Genomic DNA, 15,909 nt, shown 5'->3' with positions numbered 1-15,909 from the left:
GACTGGGCAAGGGAAGTGGGTTAGAGCTCAGGGAAGGGGAGAGGAACTAATGGTTGGTGGTGGGGTGATATGGAAAAGGGAAAGGGGAACCCCAAGGGCATGGGGTGAATGTAGGAGTTGGGAGCTCCAGAGAGCTTGGGAGAGGTGTTCGGCAGGGTAGGGGCAGAGGCTGGGGGAGGGAATTTGTGGAGCAGGTAGGAGTGAGGGAAGGGGAAGAAATGGGAGGAAGTCCAGGGGTGGAATGAGCAGGGACCGCCCCACACTAGAATGGCAGATGGGGAGCTGGGATGTGAATTCCGTCTTGCCCCCCATCCTGTTCCCAGTGCTTTAAGGGAACTGGGGGCCTGGTAAGGAGCCACTGCACTAGCACCACGGCTCCTTGTACTGTGTGTATGTAAAGCTGCCCAGGAAGGTGGCAGAGGGAGGTGTGAAGGAGTTACTGGGGGAGGGTAACAATGTGGAAACCTGCAGCAGGGTGCTGCAGAAAGGGCTGTGACTGGGGGATAGGACAGGAGTGAGGCTGCAGAGGCCATGTCTGCAAGGCTCTTCAAAATGGTCTGGGCCCTCTTGGTCCATCTGTCCCACCCCCTAAAAGCAGCTGGTGAAGATGGCGTTGGCCTGGCGGAACTCTGCAGCCACCTCTTCGAAGGTGCAGCCCCTGGTCTCCGGCACTCAGAAGTAGGTGTAGAGAATGGCCACCAGCAGGACGCCTATGAAGAGCAGGAAGACATAGGGGCCCACTAGGTGCTGGGAAGGGAAGGGAGGAAAGCAGGTTAGCAAGGTACCCTACATCCCCAGGCCCCTGGCACATGAAAGGAAGAGAAGGGAGGAAAAAGGTGCTGTAGTCTACTAACTCTCCATTGCTTTATCCTCTATTCCTTCTCTTCTCCCCGCGTCACTTTTTTCTCTCAATGTCAATACCTCTATTAGCACCGGCAGGGCAAGGGCTACAAGTGCTGCAAAAGTAGGCACAGTACATCAGGGGCCCTATCATCTTTGCAGGAGCACTGCTGGCTCCTATGGAGTGTAGGGACAGGCATTCTAAAAACCAGGGTGGATCTGGCTCTCCAAGCCTGGGGAGTACGCAGGGAAAGGACTGCACACTCAGCCCCAGGCCCAGCCCCAGCATACATCTCCAGGGGGAGGAAACTGTATGCAACCCATTCACTGTAGCTCTCTGTCTCTCTCTAGTGGTGACTGGGCCTCAGGCTGAAGTGGATGAGCAGCCTATACTGTACTGCCTTAGCTCGTTTAGATCAAGCAGTAAAAGCTCACTTACTATGATCCAGAGACCCAGGTTCAGTCCCTGCTGCTGACACCCTGCCCTGGGGCATTGCGTTACACACATTACAGCAGGTCACAAGCGCTTTAGAAATAATGAGCAATGGGGCCCTCAGGCCAGTGACCCCCCTGGCATAGAAGCCTATCAAGGTATGGCTGCTGGGTATGTCTGTGCTCAGGACTTGCTTCACTCACCAAGCAGGGTCCACAGGCTGCTGGGATCCACACCCCAGTTGCAAGGAGAAGCTGGCTGGCAGGATAGGGGCATGGCCCTGTACTATATCACCCCATTCAGAAGTATCTGGGTGGGACTCACTTCCTTCTCCTATATTGGCCAGGCCCATCAGCATCCCATGCCAGCTGACCACACCTCCCAGGGCACAGTGCTCCTGTGGATGTGTCCCAGACTGCGATCAGTGCCTGGCCTGCAACAAGCCTGCCAGCAGGGGGACTGTGGCACCATCTGGGTCCTCAGATCCCTTCCTGCCTCCGTACCCAGGCCTGGAGTTCAGCTGTGAGCCACAGTCACGGGGCATGATTGGATACAACTTGCCCTACTTGTTGCAGTGCACATTTGGGGCAGATCTTTCTCCCTGTGCACTTTATGTTCCCAAGGGAATGATGAGCCCCCCCACCCCCAATACCAGTTTCACAGTGGTAATGGGTTGTACACCATAACATACCTCTGGCCGTTGCTGTTCCACTCCAGGCTGGATCTCAGACCCTCCTGTTCCAAAAGCTCTGTGTCTGAGTACATGGACTAACGGAGACTCTCCATTAGCCACGAGTAATATAGGGCCTGCTTGTCAATCACTCTGCACCTTGTGCTGTCATTTATATCAGTGCAAAGTGGATGTAAAACGCTACCATTCTGCTCCCATTTCACACCCACACTGCACTGGGGTAACAACACAAGGGGCAGGGCAGTGGTGAGTCAGACCCAAAGCTTCTCCTTCTGTAAATTTCGATAGCTTTATTGGCATGAGCATGCATCTAAGTGCTGCCAAAGACAGTTAATACATCAGGTATCCTGTGTACATGGCATCCTTTTCTGTGCTAATATGATTTTATAGCATCCAGCTCTGATTCAGTGGCAGCTGGCCATACTGTGATCCTTTTCCTGCCCTCACATTCGTATTTTTTACAGTGCTTTCGTGCCTCTCTTCTGAGTGGAAAGTCTGTCCCTGCTTCTCAGAGCTCAAGGAAGCAGCTTTCTGGCACTTGACATTTAAAGATGCAGGAAATGTCTCAATTTCTCCCATCATATTGACCACAGTCAGTCTTCCTCAGGATTCCCCTGGGTCTTGCATCTCCCCACTCTCTAGCTCTAATTTGTAATAATTGCTTTTGGCTTTATCTTAATGAAGAAAAAGGATGCATTCTGAACTCCAGTTAGCTAACATGAGGAAAAATCCTAGTGAAGACAAGGCAGATTGTAGTTTTCACGTGAGTCAGCAGGTTGAGTTAAAGACTACAGGGGACCGTAAGGTTTACCTTGACTTGCTAATTAGTGTGTACACTACAGACTGTCTTGTCTTCACTGGCAGAACTGGTTGAGAGATGGAATTTCTGTCCCAGGGGAAATTATAACATTTTGAAATTGGTTTTTGTTCCAAATCAGAAGAAAAAGATTGAAATTTTGAAATTTGTCGCAGAATGGAAATTCTCAAAAAATTCAATTCAGAAACATCAAAAAGTTTCATTTTGATAATGTTAAACCATTTTGTTTCAATAACATCTAAGCATTATAATATTAAAATTAGTAATACAATATAACATAAAACTTGAAATGAAATGATAAATACCTTGTTGAAAGGAAATGTTTCGACATTATTTAAAAGAACATTTCAGCATTATCAAAATCAAACAAAAATTTCAAAATGACTTGTTTCGACAGTTTCCCCTCCAAAATATTGCTGAAATTGAGAATTTCTGAGAATTGTTGTTTGCAGTGTTGTTGTAATTGTGTTGGTCTCCTGGAGAAGAGCTCTGCATAACTCAAAAGCTTCTCTTTCACCAGAAGAAGCTGTTAGTTCAATAAAAAATATGACCTCATCCACCTTGTCTCTGTATTTTCCAACAAAACATTTTGATTTAGATGAAACTGAATTTTCCAATGGAAATCTGTTCCATCAAAAATGTTTCACCCAGCTCTGTTCAGGAGGATTTTACCTTGGGTTAGCTTACTCAAATTAAGAATTCACCTTATATCTTAATGACCTGGGCAGTGTAGTCAAGCTTTATTGCCGAGGGGGAGTTCCCCTGGCCATAAAAAATAACCACCCCAGATGAGGGGTGCTAGCTTTACTGCCAAGAGCACGGCTTCTGAGCGCTAAAACTGGTGCTTTTCAGCGCTAAAACTTTTGTCGCTCGGAGGGTGTTTTTTCACACCCCTGAACAATTAAAGTTTTAGCGCTGACAGTGGCAGTGTAGACCCAGCTTTAGAGAAGACAGACCCTCTGCATGTGGTAAGAGTCTGCCTGTGTTTTGCACATCTTGCTCTAGTTAGGTAATGTGCTTCTGTGCAGGGATTTATACTTCGAGTTTCTTGTGTTTTGTATGCTGATCTGTTCTTCCCAGTCAGCAGCATTTACAGTCTTCAAGGTTTGGTGTAGTGTTCTGAGTGTTTTTCATTTGTGAACAATATCATGCATGCCCTGGCTCTGGAGGTTAAGGCTGATGAGGCCTGGGTATGGAGATGTGTGAAGGCAGAGTGTGCTTATTAGATATCTGTTGTGGGTCCTTTAAGAGCTTCTATTTGGCAGACAACCAGGGGGCCTTCTCTCTGACTGCAGGAGCCGAGTAACTCCCTCAGAAGCCAATGGGAGTTATCATATCCTGTGCAAAGAGATTCAAACCCATAAAAGGGCTGCATATACCAAGTCTGAGGATACTGCTTGAGTGCTTTGTGGTGCAAACATAGTTTGCTGTCTCTGGAGTTCTCATTGGCGATCTTTATATCCATATCCCTTACCAGGAGTGGCTGATAGAACATGGCTGCAATGAATTTATGAAACCAGTTCCAACTACTGGTGAGCCCCATGGCGACAGGATGCGCTGATTGGCTGAAGAGCTCCGCTGTGATGTACCAAGATATGGGACCAGGACCAATCTCATAGAATGCCACCATGGTGAAAAGGGCCAAGATGAGAAAGGGCCATGCAGAGAGATGGGAAGGACTGAAATATACCAGTGCCCCGCCCCACTGTGCAAATTGCCATTCATTGTATTGCTTTGTCCCTTGGATCTGAAGAGCTCAGGGTGTTATACAGACATTCATGGAGTTAGTCTTACAGCCTTCCCCAGGAAAGACTCATTCTCCCCAGTTATAGAAGGGGAAACTGAAGCGAAGTTCACTCAGCAAACCTGTGGCAGAGCTAGTTCCCAATCCCTGCTCTATTCAACAAACACGCTATCCTTTCTCCTGCTCTAAGTAGCACATCCTGCCTTCAGCCTATTCCTGCCCTGTCTTGTGCTCTTAGCTCTACACACAGTGCCTCCATGTCCTTTACTCTGACCATTAGATGTCACAGCTTCCCTCGCCCTAGCTGAGCACTGGATGAACTGTCTTGTTCTCTTCTCTAAACCCCAAACATGAGCCCGACCTGTCCCTTCTCCTACCAGACAAATACCTCCCATTTCCTTTGGCACTAACTGCCTTTCCCCAGCACTTCCTTTTTGTGTCCTGCCCTAATCAGCAGCAATGTTCATTCCTTAACCCAGGCTCTAACAATTAGATGAGCACCACCCCTTCTCTCACTGTAGCCACTAGACATCCTGCTGTAACCACTGGGTCATAGCCCTATGGAACCATCCTCTAACCTTGAGAGGACACTGCTTGCTTGCCCCCAAGTACACAGAGGTGACCAGTCTCCTGATCTAGCCACTAAAACATGATGTTTCAGCCCTTCTGCGCCGAACCCCTGTGGTCTCTTGCCATGACTGGTGTCTCACAATCCTTAGGAGTCATACATCTCTCAGAATCATTTGTGGCCATCAAGGATTGTGGGATTGGGACCCTGGCAAGAAGCCCTGGCTGGTTTTGGTGGGGGTGCTGAAGGGTGACACACGAGGTGAGGAGAGCAGGCAGGGCCAACCCCAGTACCTTCTTCCTCCTCCCCACATGTTCTCTGCTAAGCTCCAGGGAAGGGGCCCTTTCATGACAGCGATGAGGCACCTAAGCACCAGGCCACCTTTCAGTGGCACCTTTCTGGTCAGAGCAAAGGTTAGACAGAAAGTTGCAGAGTGGGGCAGCAGCAGCAGCAGGAGGAGGAGAAAGCAACTTTCTCCTTCTGGCTTATACACCTTGTTTCCCAGTGCCCACCCCCTAATCGCGGGGACAGAGCAGGAGTAGGGTGAGAGCAGGATGCCTCTTACCCCACAGCCAGCCTCTCACAGCCCACCTTAAAGTCATGATTCCAAGACTGAGAGATGGGGCTGAAAAGCACACAGTCTCCCTGGTGCCCTCTCTAACTAATAGTCACATTGCCTGGCTGCCTCGCTGTAATCACAACCACGCGTCTCTTCTGTAACAGTCTCTCTCTGCCACAGTTCACACTTGAGGCCAAGGCCTTCCAGTTACCTCCTGTCACCACATACTTCCTTCTTGTCTCTCTTCTCTACCACACAGAACTTCCTCTTGTCTCCTGCTCTAACCACTAGACACGCACGTTTGTCCTGTGCACTAATAACTAGACAACCTTGCCTGTCAGCTGTTGCCCTGACCAATAGCCAGCACCCCTTCCCTGTCACCTGCGCTAACCACTACACTCAGTGCCTGGCTGTCTCTTGTGCCAATCACTGCACTACACCACCTCTCACACACTTACCATGTTCACTGTGTAGCAGTCCCTGACTGCCCCCTTCTGTCCATCAGACACCGCCTGCCAATTCCCTTCTGTACCCACTACACACACTCCCACCCACCCAGTTCCATGCTCCAGTCAGTAGGTCACATTGCTTTCCACTGCCCTGCACCAGCCATTTTACTGCACTACCTTCCTGTATTTGCTCTACACTTTAGACTGCTGTTGAGACCCAGTAGCTTTTAGACTGCTCTGCCCCTCAGAGTGGGATGCTCTCCACTTCATCCTCATTCAAGCACACCAATAAGAGGGAGATAGATGCACCGGTGGTTCCTGAGCACTGTTCACCCTGAAGTCTCCCACAGATCCACAGTTTGCAGCTCTAGGGACCAGTCACCCACCCACTGAAATGCAGTTACCAAGCAAGCATGCTAGAGACAGAGCTTGTCATGATTACAAGGGACAGCACCTCCACAGCACTTTGGGCCCCCAATACCCTGGTAGGTTTGGGGAGATGGACTATGCCATAGGCTATGAAGGTCAGGAGGACAGCATCCCCTACTGCTGTGTGTGTGTGGTGTGGGGGGGTGGAATTGCGAGAGTGTGCATAGCTAGTATATGAAGGACAGCACCTCTAGCAGCATCATTCATCCCTGCTGCCATATGAAGGTGCTGGGGGATGCAGAATGGCCTGGTTATTAAGCAAGGATGTTCCAGCAGCACAACAAATCGCTACACTCCATGCTGGGACACTGGCAGCTGGACACTATGAAGAATGGCACCTCCAGCAAATTAGCTCCTCCTAATTCCATGCTGTAGTCCTGGGAATGGAGCAAGTCCAAGTAGGATAGGAAAGACACCACCTCCAGTAGTGTGGTTAACACCATGCTTTTATTTTAAGAAAATGAAGAGCAGCATCCCCAGTAGCACAGCACCCTCAACACTATGCTGTGGGGATGGAAGGTGGACCATGGCTCCATTTGTTTAAACCCAGAAGAATAGAAGAGTACCAACTTACCAATGTAGCAATGGAAAGAGTGAGCAGCATATTGCATATAGCCATAACAAACTGGCCAAACATGAGCAGGCTCCTCCGGCCTAGTCTCTCTACAAGGAAGACCTGGAAAGGAAAGAGAAGAACTTTCATACAGTCCTGAGGTTCTTTCTGCTCTTTTATTTTAGCCTTTGCACAATTGTACTAAGCATCTAACCCAAGGGTTCCAAACTTTTTACTGGCATGGCCGCATTTTAATTAATTATTCGCTCCCAGGACCCCAGACATTTTGCTCTTCAAAATGGCATCCTGCATGCATCGTGACCTCGCATGCACCATGCAAGTGAAGTAGGGTTGCCAATCATCCAGGATTGTCCTGGAGTCTCCAGGAATGAAAGATTAATCTTTAATTAAAGATTATGTCATGTGATGAGACCTCCAGGAATACATCCAATCAAAATGGACAACCCTAATGTAAATTCATGTGGTGTGGAGCAAAATGGTGTCCTCCAGACACTAGGGATCACCGCAACCCCATCTGATGATGGCATGACCCCATTTAGGGTTGCCACGTTCAGTCTGGGAACCACTGATCTAACTCATGTTCTCGATGAAACATATTGAACAGCACCATGAACCTTGCAGGCACCAATGAAGTGTTAAAGATGAACCAGGAAAATGGGTCATTCAGAACCAGGGTAAATTTCAGTGAAGAACCATGAAAGATTCCATTTGCTTATCAGACCTTGACCGTGCCTTATAGATCAGCTATAGAAAGAGGTAAAAGTGAGACAGGATATAATGGAGGACTATAAATAATGAATAGTAGAGAGAAGGTTATATGAATGTTCCAATATACCCTTTCTCCTTAATGCAAGAAGAAGAGGGCACTAAAAGACAGCAGATTTCAAATGGATACAAGCAAATACTTTTGGATATACATTATAATTAACCTGTGGCGCTTGCCTCACCAGGATATTATGAAGAAAATACTTTAGAAAAATGCATAAAATATGTTGATGTAAATGAGTGAAAATTACTAGTGGTGTCAGCTCACATGCTTCAGGGCATGGCCTGCTCACCAGCAGTGGTCCAGGAAGACATTTCTCACCCCTCCCCAACTCCAATATTCTGATGTAGTGATGCAAAATTGTTACAGGGTTTTATTCCTTCTAATGAAGTACACAACATTAGACTCGGTCGGATACTGGATACCACCCGATTGAATAGCCCATTGGTCTAGTCACTGTGGCAGGTGAGACCATTGGAACAGATGGATGAGTAATATGTTTTGATATGGAAAAAGGGTGGATAACAGATCAGACAGGCTAACTGGTGTGTTTCAGAGTGGTAGGATGTAGAATACAGGACTAGAAGGAGGTGAGATACTAGACCAGATGAACCAGACAATCTGATATGATAGGGCAGAATGTAGAATACTAGACAGGATAAGTGCAATGTGGATCTGGTATAGCAGGAGGCAGTATTTCAGACTAGCTAGACTATTGGTCTGTTCCCATCTGGCAGGAGGTGGGATATCGAAATGAACAGACCATTGTTTTGTTTCTATACGGTGAGCAAATCCTATGTTTTGATTGCCCCCTATGCACTGGCTGGCATGTCTGCCAGGACAGACTGACTGCCTATCAGCCAAACAGCCAGAAATGAGAATTAAAGCCCTGTCTGAAGCTCACTTACAGAGAATATTGTGAAGAGGATGTTAATGGCCCCAATTCCCATGGAGGTGTGCGTGGGATGGGCAACACCAGCTAGCCGGAATATTTTTGTGGAATAGTTGATTATCTGGGAGAAAAAGGCACAAAGTAACATGATGAGAAAATGCTCATCCCCTTTTAAATCAGCTGTAGGGTCTCTCCCTCAAAGCTCACTCCAAATGCCAGCTGTACCACACCTAGAGATTCCCCTTTATTTGCATTCAGTCCCCTCCCCCCCACACACACACTGTACAGAACCTTTAATCATTATTCCCTCTCTTTGCCCCTGGAAGTTCTGGTCCCTCTGGGGCCACCTACAGCATTGAACCCTGACAGCTTGGTGCTGGCATTAAGAATGAGAGCAATCAGGATGGGCTGCTTGTAGCTGGGGACAATGAATAGTCTCAGCATGGTGACATCCTGTGTTCCCTTAAGGTTGGCTGCTTCTTCTTTCATCTTCTCAATCTCTTCCAAAATGTCCTGAGCCTCTGGAGTTCTGTAAGGCACCAGAAAACAGGAAGAACAACTAGACAGTGTCCCTGGAATCCTCCCTGGCTCTGAGTGTGACAGCTCCACAACTGATCTGCAGTGCCAAATGAGTTAATGAGCTCTCTGAACCTTTCATGGATCACCTTTGAAACTCCCCTTGGTTCCAAATGACCCATAAAAACACAACCATGGCCATTCAGGAACACAGCATTGTTCTGTCTAGTCCCTCTAGGGTAACCAGATGTCCCGATTTTATAGGGACAGTGCTGATTTTTGGGTCTTTTTCTTATGTAGGCTTCTATTACCCCGCACCCCCATCCCAATTTTTCACATTTGCTGTCTGGTCACCCTAAGTCCCACAAACTGTCTTTGACTGTGGCCCATGCCAGATGCTTTAGAAGAAGACAAAGCCCTCTCTCATTGTGCAAATATTGTCTTCTGAGAAGGCATTTATTCCTGACTCTCCAGCAAGCTGGAAATCAGTTGAGCCCTGATGTATGGGAATAGGTAACAGCTTGAAGAATATGCTGTAAGGAACAATTGCATTACATCCCATCTCTCTGATGCCTGTGGACCTCGGTTTCACGGTCCTGCAGTTTTGGGGGTTTAATGGGCATTTTGTGCCTGACCTCTGGCAGCCAGTTCATCTTCATGGCAATTGATGATAAAGTAACGGGGGTTCTCGGGGCAAAAAGGGAGGGTGAGGTACTGGAGGATGGCTAGTATGGCAGACAAGGACAGCATGAGTGGCCACCATCGGCTAGTGCCCAAGACATTCTCCAGGCTCATGATCTGAAACCGAGAGACAGAGAGAAACTTCCCAGACAACATTATTTCATGCCCAGTAGGGGGAGGCAGCTGCCTTTTCTGTCCCACCAACATTGCCCTGTGTCATAAACCCTGAGGATGAGGAACCCAAACCCAGCACTTTTCTGGACCAAGAGATGAGAGTCATGCTGCTAGGTGCACTAGGCCTCTGTACCAACAGTGCTCTGTTTCAGATGCATAGGTTTGCAAAGGCATTCAGTGTTTCCTATAGAGGGATATATCCTTCCTCATGCTCCCTCCCTGCTCCCCCACCTCATGTTCTGATGGGCTCAGGCCTATGAGCCATAAACCCTTACATTGCTGGAGCTAACAGAAATTCCATTATTTCTCTTGGGGCCTGGTCTCTGTTGAAGAAGGATCTGAGTTTTGCTGTGAAATTCTAGGTGGAAATTATAATTGTAATCCTTGTCCAGGGCCAGCTCTTTACCTGCCCAATGAAGATGCCCACTGTCTGAGACAGCTGGTTCATGGTGGAGAAGGCCCCGCGGATCCTGGTTGGGGATATGTCCTGGATATAAAGGGGAATCAGGGTCATGTTGAGTCCACAGAAGAGTCCAATGAGGAAGCGCCCCACAATCAGTGCCTCCAGGGAGCCTGCAGTCTTGGAGACACCCATGAATGCCACGGCCATGAGGGAGAGGGAGTTAGCAATCAGGATGGAATTGCACCTGAGACAGCAAAGAGATAGCAGGGTGGGTTATGGAGGAAAGGAATACATTTAAGTCTGGCACAAAGACACTGGCTCTGACCCTGAACATGCCCAGTCTTCTCTGTGGCCCAGGCCCTGAAAATACACAGCTCCTCTTTGACATGTCCCCTGTACATACTTGGTACCATTCTGGTACTTGCTGTGGGAATACCCTGTTCCTCTCTAGTGTTGACTCTGCACTATTTCTGCCTCTGTGTGGCGATTAAACACAATCCTACTGCATGTACCTTCCATAATGATCAGCCACTATGCCCACAGTGAGCACTGAGACAGTGGCCCCCAAAGCCAAGGTGCTGACAGTGAAGGACCAAAGCATGGTGAGTGCATGGAGAGACATGGGCTCCTGGAACTGCTCCTTCCAGGTCTGGTTGAAGAACTCCTCAATCACCTGTGTAGGAGAGAAGCAATTCATGCCAACTTCTTCTCAGCAGTCTTTCCTGCACCTACATTATGCCCAATGTGCATTCTGCTTTGCTGGTGAAACCACTCACTTCCTCCTTGATCAGTTCAGTGATAGCACCTCAGGCAGGCTGGGACTCCATCTGCCATCTGCCATGGCATCTGGAGTCATCACTGCATGCAGCTCTGCTCAGCCTTTGCTCCATTCCTGTCATTCCTCATTTCCTCCAACCTCCAGTCTCCTCCCCTTCATCTCAGAACAACCCCATATTTCTTACCAATCTTTTCCCTCTCTCTTCATCCTCCTTCTTCCTTATCCCTCCTTCCTTTCAGCCCCTTTCCCCCTACAACTCCATCCTCCTCTCTCAGTCACTTTCCTTTCTCCTCAGACTTTATCAATGTCTTCATCTTTCCATCAGCCTTAATTCTCCTCTCCTCATCCTTCATCTCATCCCTCCTTCACTCAATCTTCATCACTCCTCCTCAGCTTCCTCCTCCTTCCACAGCTCCTTCTCAGCGATCATCTCATCATACCTTCTTACTCCTCACCATCTCCTTCCATCTTCCTTCAATTCCCTTCAGCCTTCATCCCCTCACCCTCCATCTTCCTCCACATCAGCCCCCACCCCCTTTACTCCCCATCAGCTTTCAGCGACTGAAAAGTGTTGACACCAAGGAGGCAGAGAAATTGTTCAGGGACGGGTGATGGAAAGGAAGCAAATGGGATGAAACTGAGCCAAGTGTGAAGATTTCAGACTGGATCATCAGGAAACATTTCCTGACCGTGAGGGGTTTATGAGGTTAGAGTCTCCCCAAGGGAAGAGATGGAAGCCCCATTGCTTGGGATAGTTAAAACAAGGACTGGACAAAGCCGTGGAGAACAACTGTCCTGGTGAGTGGGGGTGGGCTGTACTGTTCTGGGATAACAATGTTAAGATAAATTAACACTGTGGTTTTTAAAGCTGATGGCCTAAGTTCACCGTCAGTGAAGAAAATATCCTGTAATGGAGAGGAAGGATTGTCCAAAAGTTAGGACACTAACCTGGGATTTTTAAAGACCTATGTTCATGTCCCTGGTTTTCCTCTGTGATCTTGGTCAAGTCCCTTAGTCTCCCTTTGTCTCAGGTCACCATTTGTAAAATGGAGATAATAGCACTGCCCTGCCTCACAGGGGTGGTGGTGAGGATAAAGACATTAAATATTGTGAGGTGCTCAGATAAATATGGCAATAGGGGCCAGAGAAGTATTACAGAGAGAATGTCCTGTTAAGTGAGACGTTCTGTGGAGCCGCTCTGCTCAGAGCGGATCAACATTCTTTCCTGCAACGGTGAATATTAAATAAATGTTTCATTATAATGCAAGAAATTAAGTGAACTCTCGCCTGCTTTTCAGAGTGTGCTAGCCCCCACCTTTCACAAGGTGGGCCTGAGACGAGGCCTAATGTATGGTTTTCCTATCATTTAGTTGTAGGAGTCAGTCCCTCTCTGCTCCTCAGCACAGCGCATCCCATTTTCCAAGCTCCATGCCACATTTCCTTCTCCTGGGCATTTACCATCTGTGAGGCATTGATGTTTCCTGTGTGGTAACCAATTTGCAATGATCCCAGCACCGAGGCCATCACTGACTGTGCCAGAGGCCGAGTGACTGTTTGCTAAACAAGAAAATAATTGCACAAAATAGTCAGTAAACAGGAGCTCAGCATTTCAGTCATGTGTCCACCAAACACTCGGGGGAAAGCATGGGGTTTTAAATATACCGCTGAACACATCTCAATGTCCTGTAGTATAGATAATGATCACATAGGGTCAGCCATGACCAGCTGATGAATTTTAAAGGTGTTAAGTCCTGACTACACTAGATACTAACATGTTTATAACCAGGACTTAATTCAAATGTGTTTTTAAAACACAATTTCTTTTTCTAGTCTAGACAATGCCAAACATTCCTGTCATAGCTTCCTACTCAGATTTGAACCTTAGCGTTCATAAACTGAGAAGCTAGCATGAACCCTCTAAGCTTAATTACCAGCTTAGATCTGATATCGCTGCCACCAGCCAGGGTGTGATGTCACAGATTGGAACCTCATAAACAATTCTTTTAACGTCCCACAGCTTCCTCTCTCTGAGCTGTGTTGGCTCTGCAGAGCAAACAGGCATCAGAAAGCTGTCCAAAAATACACTTGTCACTAAAGCCAGTAACTCTCATGCTGAATACACACAGGGAGCAGAGCTGCTGCATTTAGGGCCAGGTGTATATAGTCACTTTTCAGAGAAGGGTGTGAGATATGATACTCACCTACAACATACTCAATGGGAGGGAGAAACCTAGGAAGCTGAAAGGCGAGAGTAGTGAGCAAATTAGAAGTGTTTTGAGTGGAGGTTTGGGTGGTATGCACAGAGGCCAATGCAGAGGAGGGGCTAAGCCCCCCTCATTATAGCTCTGGTGTTAGTGCCTCTGAAGTGTGGTGTTCAGCTCTCAGCACCCCCTTAGCAGACAAACTGGAGAGAGTTCAGAGAAGAGCAACAAATCTGATCCATAGCCCAAAAGGGAATTATTTATGAGGAGAGACTAATTGTGCTGACTTTGGCTAAGAGCTTGCTAACATGGACCATGCTAGGAGTTTGCAAAGCTCTCAAAGTGGAGGAACCAACAAGTCAAAACTAAAGACAAGACCCAAACATTCCTCCCATGAGCTTTGAAAAATCCAGTTTCCTGATTGGTCCTCTGATCAGGTGTTTGGTTCCCTTTGTTAACCCTACAGGTGAAAGAAACATTAACCCTTAGCTATCTGTTTATGACAATTCCCCATCTTCAAGCTCTGCTACCTCAAAGCATCAGCCTCTGCAGGGTGCTTCCACTCTTCTTATAATACCTGTCTCTGGGGCAGGAACAGATTAAAGCATAGGCATTACAGGCCTGTGCCTAGCATCCCAGCTCTTCAAGTCAGAATTTCAGCTGTTTTGTTTCTAGCTCTGCTGGTTGTGAATGAAAACCTTGAAAATGTGAGCTGAGTGTTATCAATGCAGTGGTGCCTGCCTGATTCAGGAGAGTCTGAAACAATATTCAGAGAAGTTTGAGCTGCTCCATGCATCTCAATTGGGTGTTAAGTCTGAAACCAGCTACAAGCGGGGACCCTACTCACTCACTCTACCCCAGTAGAGGATGCTGTAGTGGGGAGCCCTCACTGCTGCCTCCCCATTACAGCTCTGCTGGGGTATTGTCAACAGAGATCCCCAAACAGTACCTTCTGCTTGTGTGGGTGGATTTGAGCCCTCTCCCCTCCTGGGGTGGATTACAGAAGCCCACCTGAACACAGGGAGTGGTGGTGAACCAGAACACGGCTCTCATTTGGGTAGCTCCTGCCACTACTACCCCAAGCAGCATGGGGCCTTGAGGGCCCCACTGAAGGGTATGCCTATTATAGCCTAGAATTGCTTTAATCTAGCCCCGCCTGGGACTCTGCCCCTCACACCTCTACTCCCCAGAAGAATGCTGTTAATTTCCTGTGATATCCCCAGTTTCCAGAAGGTGGAAAGAAGGGCATTTTGTCCCAGTACAATCCAGTCTCACATTCAATCTCACATAAAAGGAATTACTTTTCTTGTCTGATGTAAGGATACCTTTACCACAAAGTAAATCTGGATTGTATTTACCTTGTTCCAACCCATACAATGGTCCTGGCACCCTCAGTCCTGGCCGATGTGTGAGGCAGTGGGGTTGTGCGTGACCCTGTCAATCCCTGGCAGGAGATTTCTCTCTGGATATTTTCTCCTTAAAAGGATTCTCCAGTGGTCAGCTCATTCAGCCACACCCTAGGGCCTCCTGGGAGAGAAGTAGGTCCCAGGTTTCTGGGCAACATTGGATTTGTTTGTGTATAGTATCATAACTGCCCATCAGCCAGCAGGTGTGATGGGATTGGCATCAAGGCTGGCCCTGTGTTCTCATGACTCTACCGCCAACTGCCCTATGACATCACAAAAGGCTCTGATAACCTCAAGGTTCCACAACACAGGAGGCTGGGGAGGATGTTCATCCTTCCTTCCTCTCTCCCCAGTAACACTGTAATGCTTCTCTGATTTTGTTCATCCCAAAGCACTGTGTGCTCTACCAGTACTGACATGAAAAACAGCTCTGGTGGAAGACAAGAAGCTGCCAGAGCTCACTATGCTGCACAACAGGGAATGAAGGATAGTCTGGCTGTAAAAAGCCATCCCCACTGCTAACCGCAGCTCTTACAATATATTATGAGAGATACTTAATATTCTAGGGTATTAGCTCAGTTTTTAAGGTTGCATCTGAGACACTTGCACACAGCATGGAACGCTAATGATCTGTCTCTGAAGACAACTCTGCTGGGATTTCAACTGGGCTTTCTGCCCGGTGAATGCTCCTTAGCTGATTCTCGGACCCCTAAACCATCCCCTCGCTAAGTACATGCTCACAGCCGCAAAAACAAACATCAGCTGGAAAACCACAGCACTCAAAACCAGAAGGTTTTGGAAGGCCCATTTTGGAAAGAAATTGGTATTACCCTGGGCCTGTTGAGACAGGAAAGGATTTACCTGGTTTTCAGCTGCTCCAGATGGTTCTTGTTGTGCAGTCTGTCTGCTGATTTTGGTTTTAATTAATCCAATTCTTCCCCTATGGTATCTTGAATTTCCTTGTCTCTCTCCCCAGCCCTCCTTCCCT

General features: G+C 47.7%; 1 protein-coding gene across 1 annotated transcript; it reads right to left on the bottom strand.

Annotated features, from left to right (window-relative positions):
• Positions 1-672: 672 nt before the first annotated feature.
• LOC116823805 (solute carrier family 2, facilitated glucose transporter member 3-like) lies at positions 673-11,233 on the bottom strand. Its single transcript, XM_075061905.1, has 7 exons — positions 11,049-11,233; positions 10,540-10,780; positions 9,994-10,076; positions 9,114-9,291; positions 8,779-8,883; positions 7,105-7,206; positions 673-747 (listed from the first exon to the last, which is right to left on the bottom strand). Exons 1-7 carry the CDS (start codon positions 11,231-11,233, stop codon positions 673-675), a joined length of 969 nt encoding a protein of 322 aa, XP_074918006.1.
• Positions 11,234-15,909: the final 4,676 nt, after the last annotated feature.

This window comes from Chelonoidis abingdonii, chromosome 1 (assembly GCF_003597395.2).
Source record: "Chelonoidis abingdonii isolate Lonesome George chromosome 1, CheloAbing_2.0, whole genome shotgun sequence".
Lineage (NCBI taxonomy): Eukaryota > Metazoa > Chordata > Testudines > Testudinidae > Chelonoidis > Chelonoidis abingdonii.
This window is presented reverse-complemented; position numbering and strand designations above follow the sequence as displayed.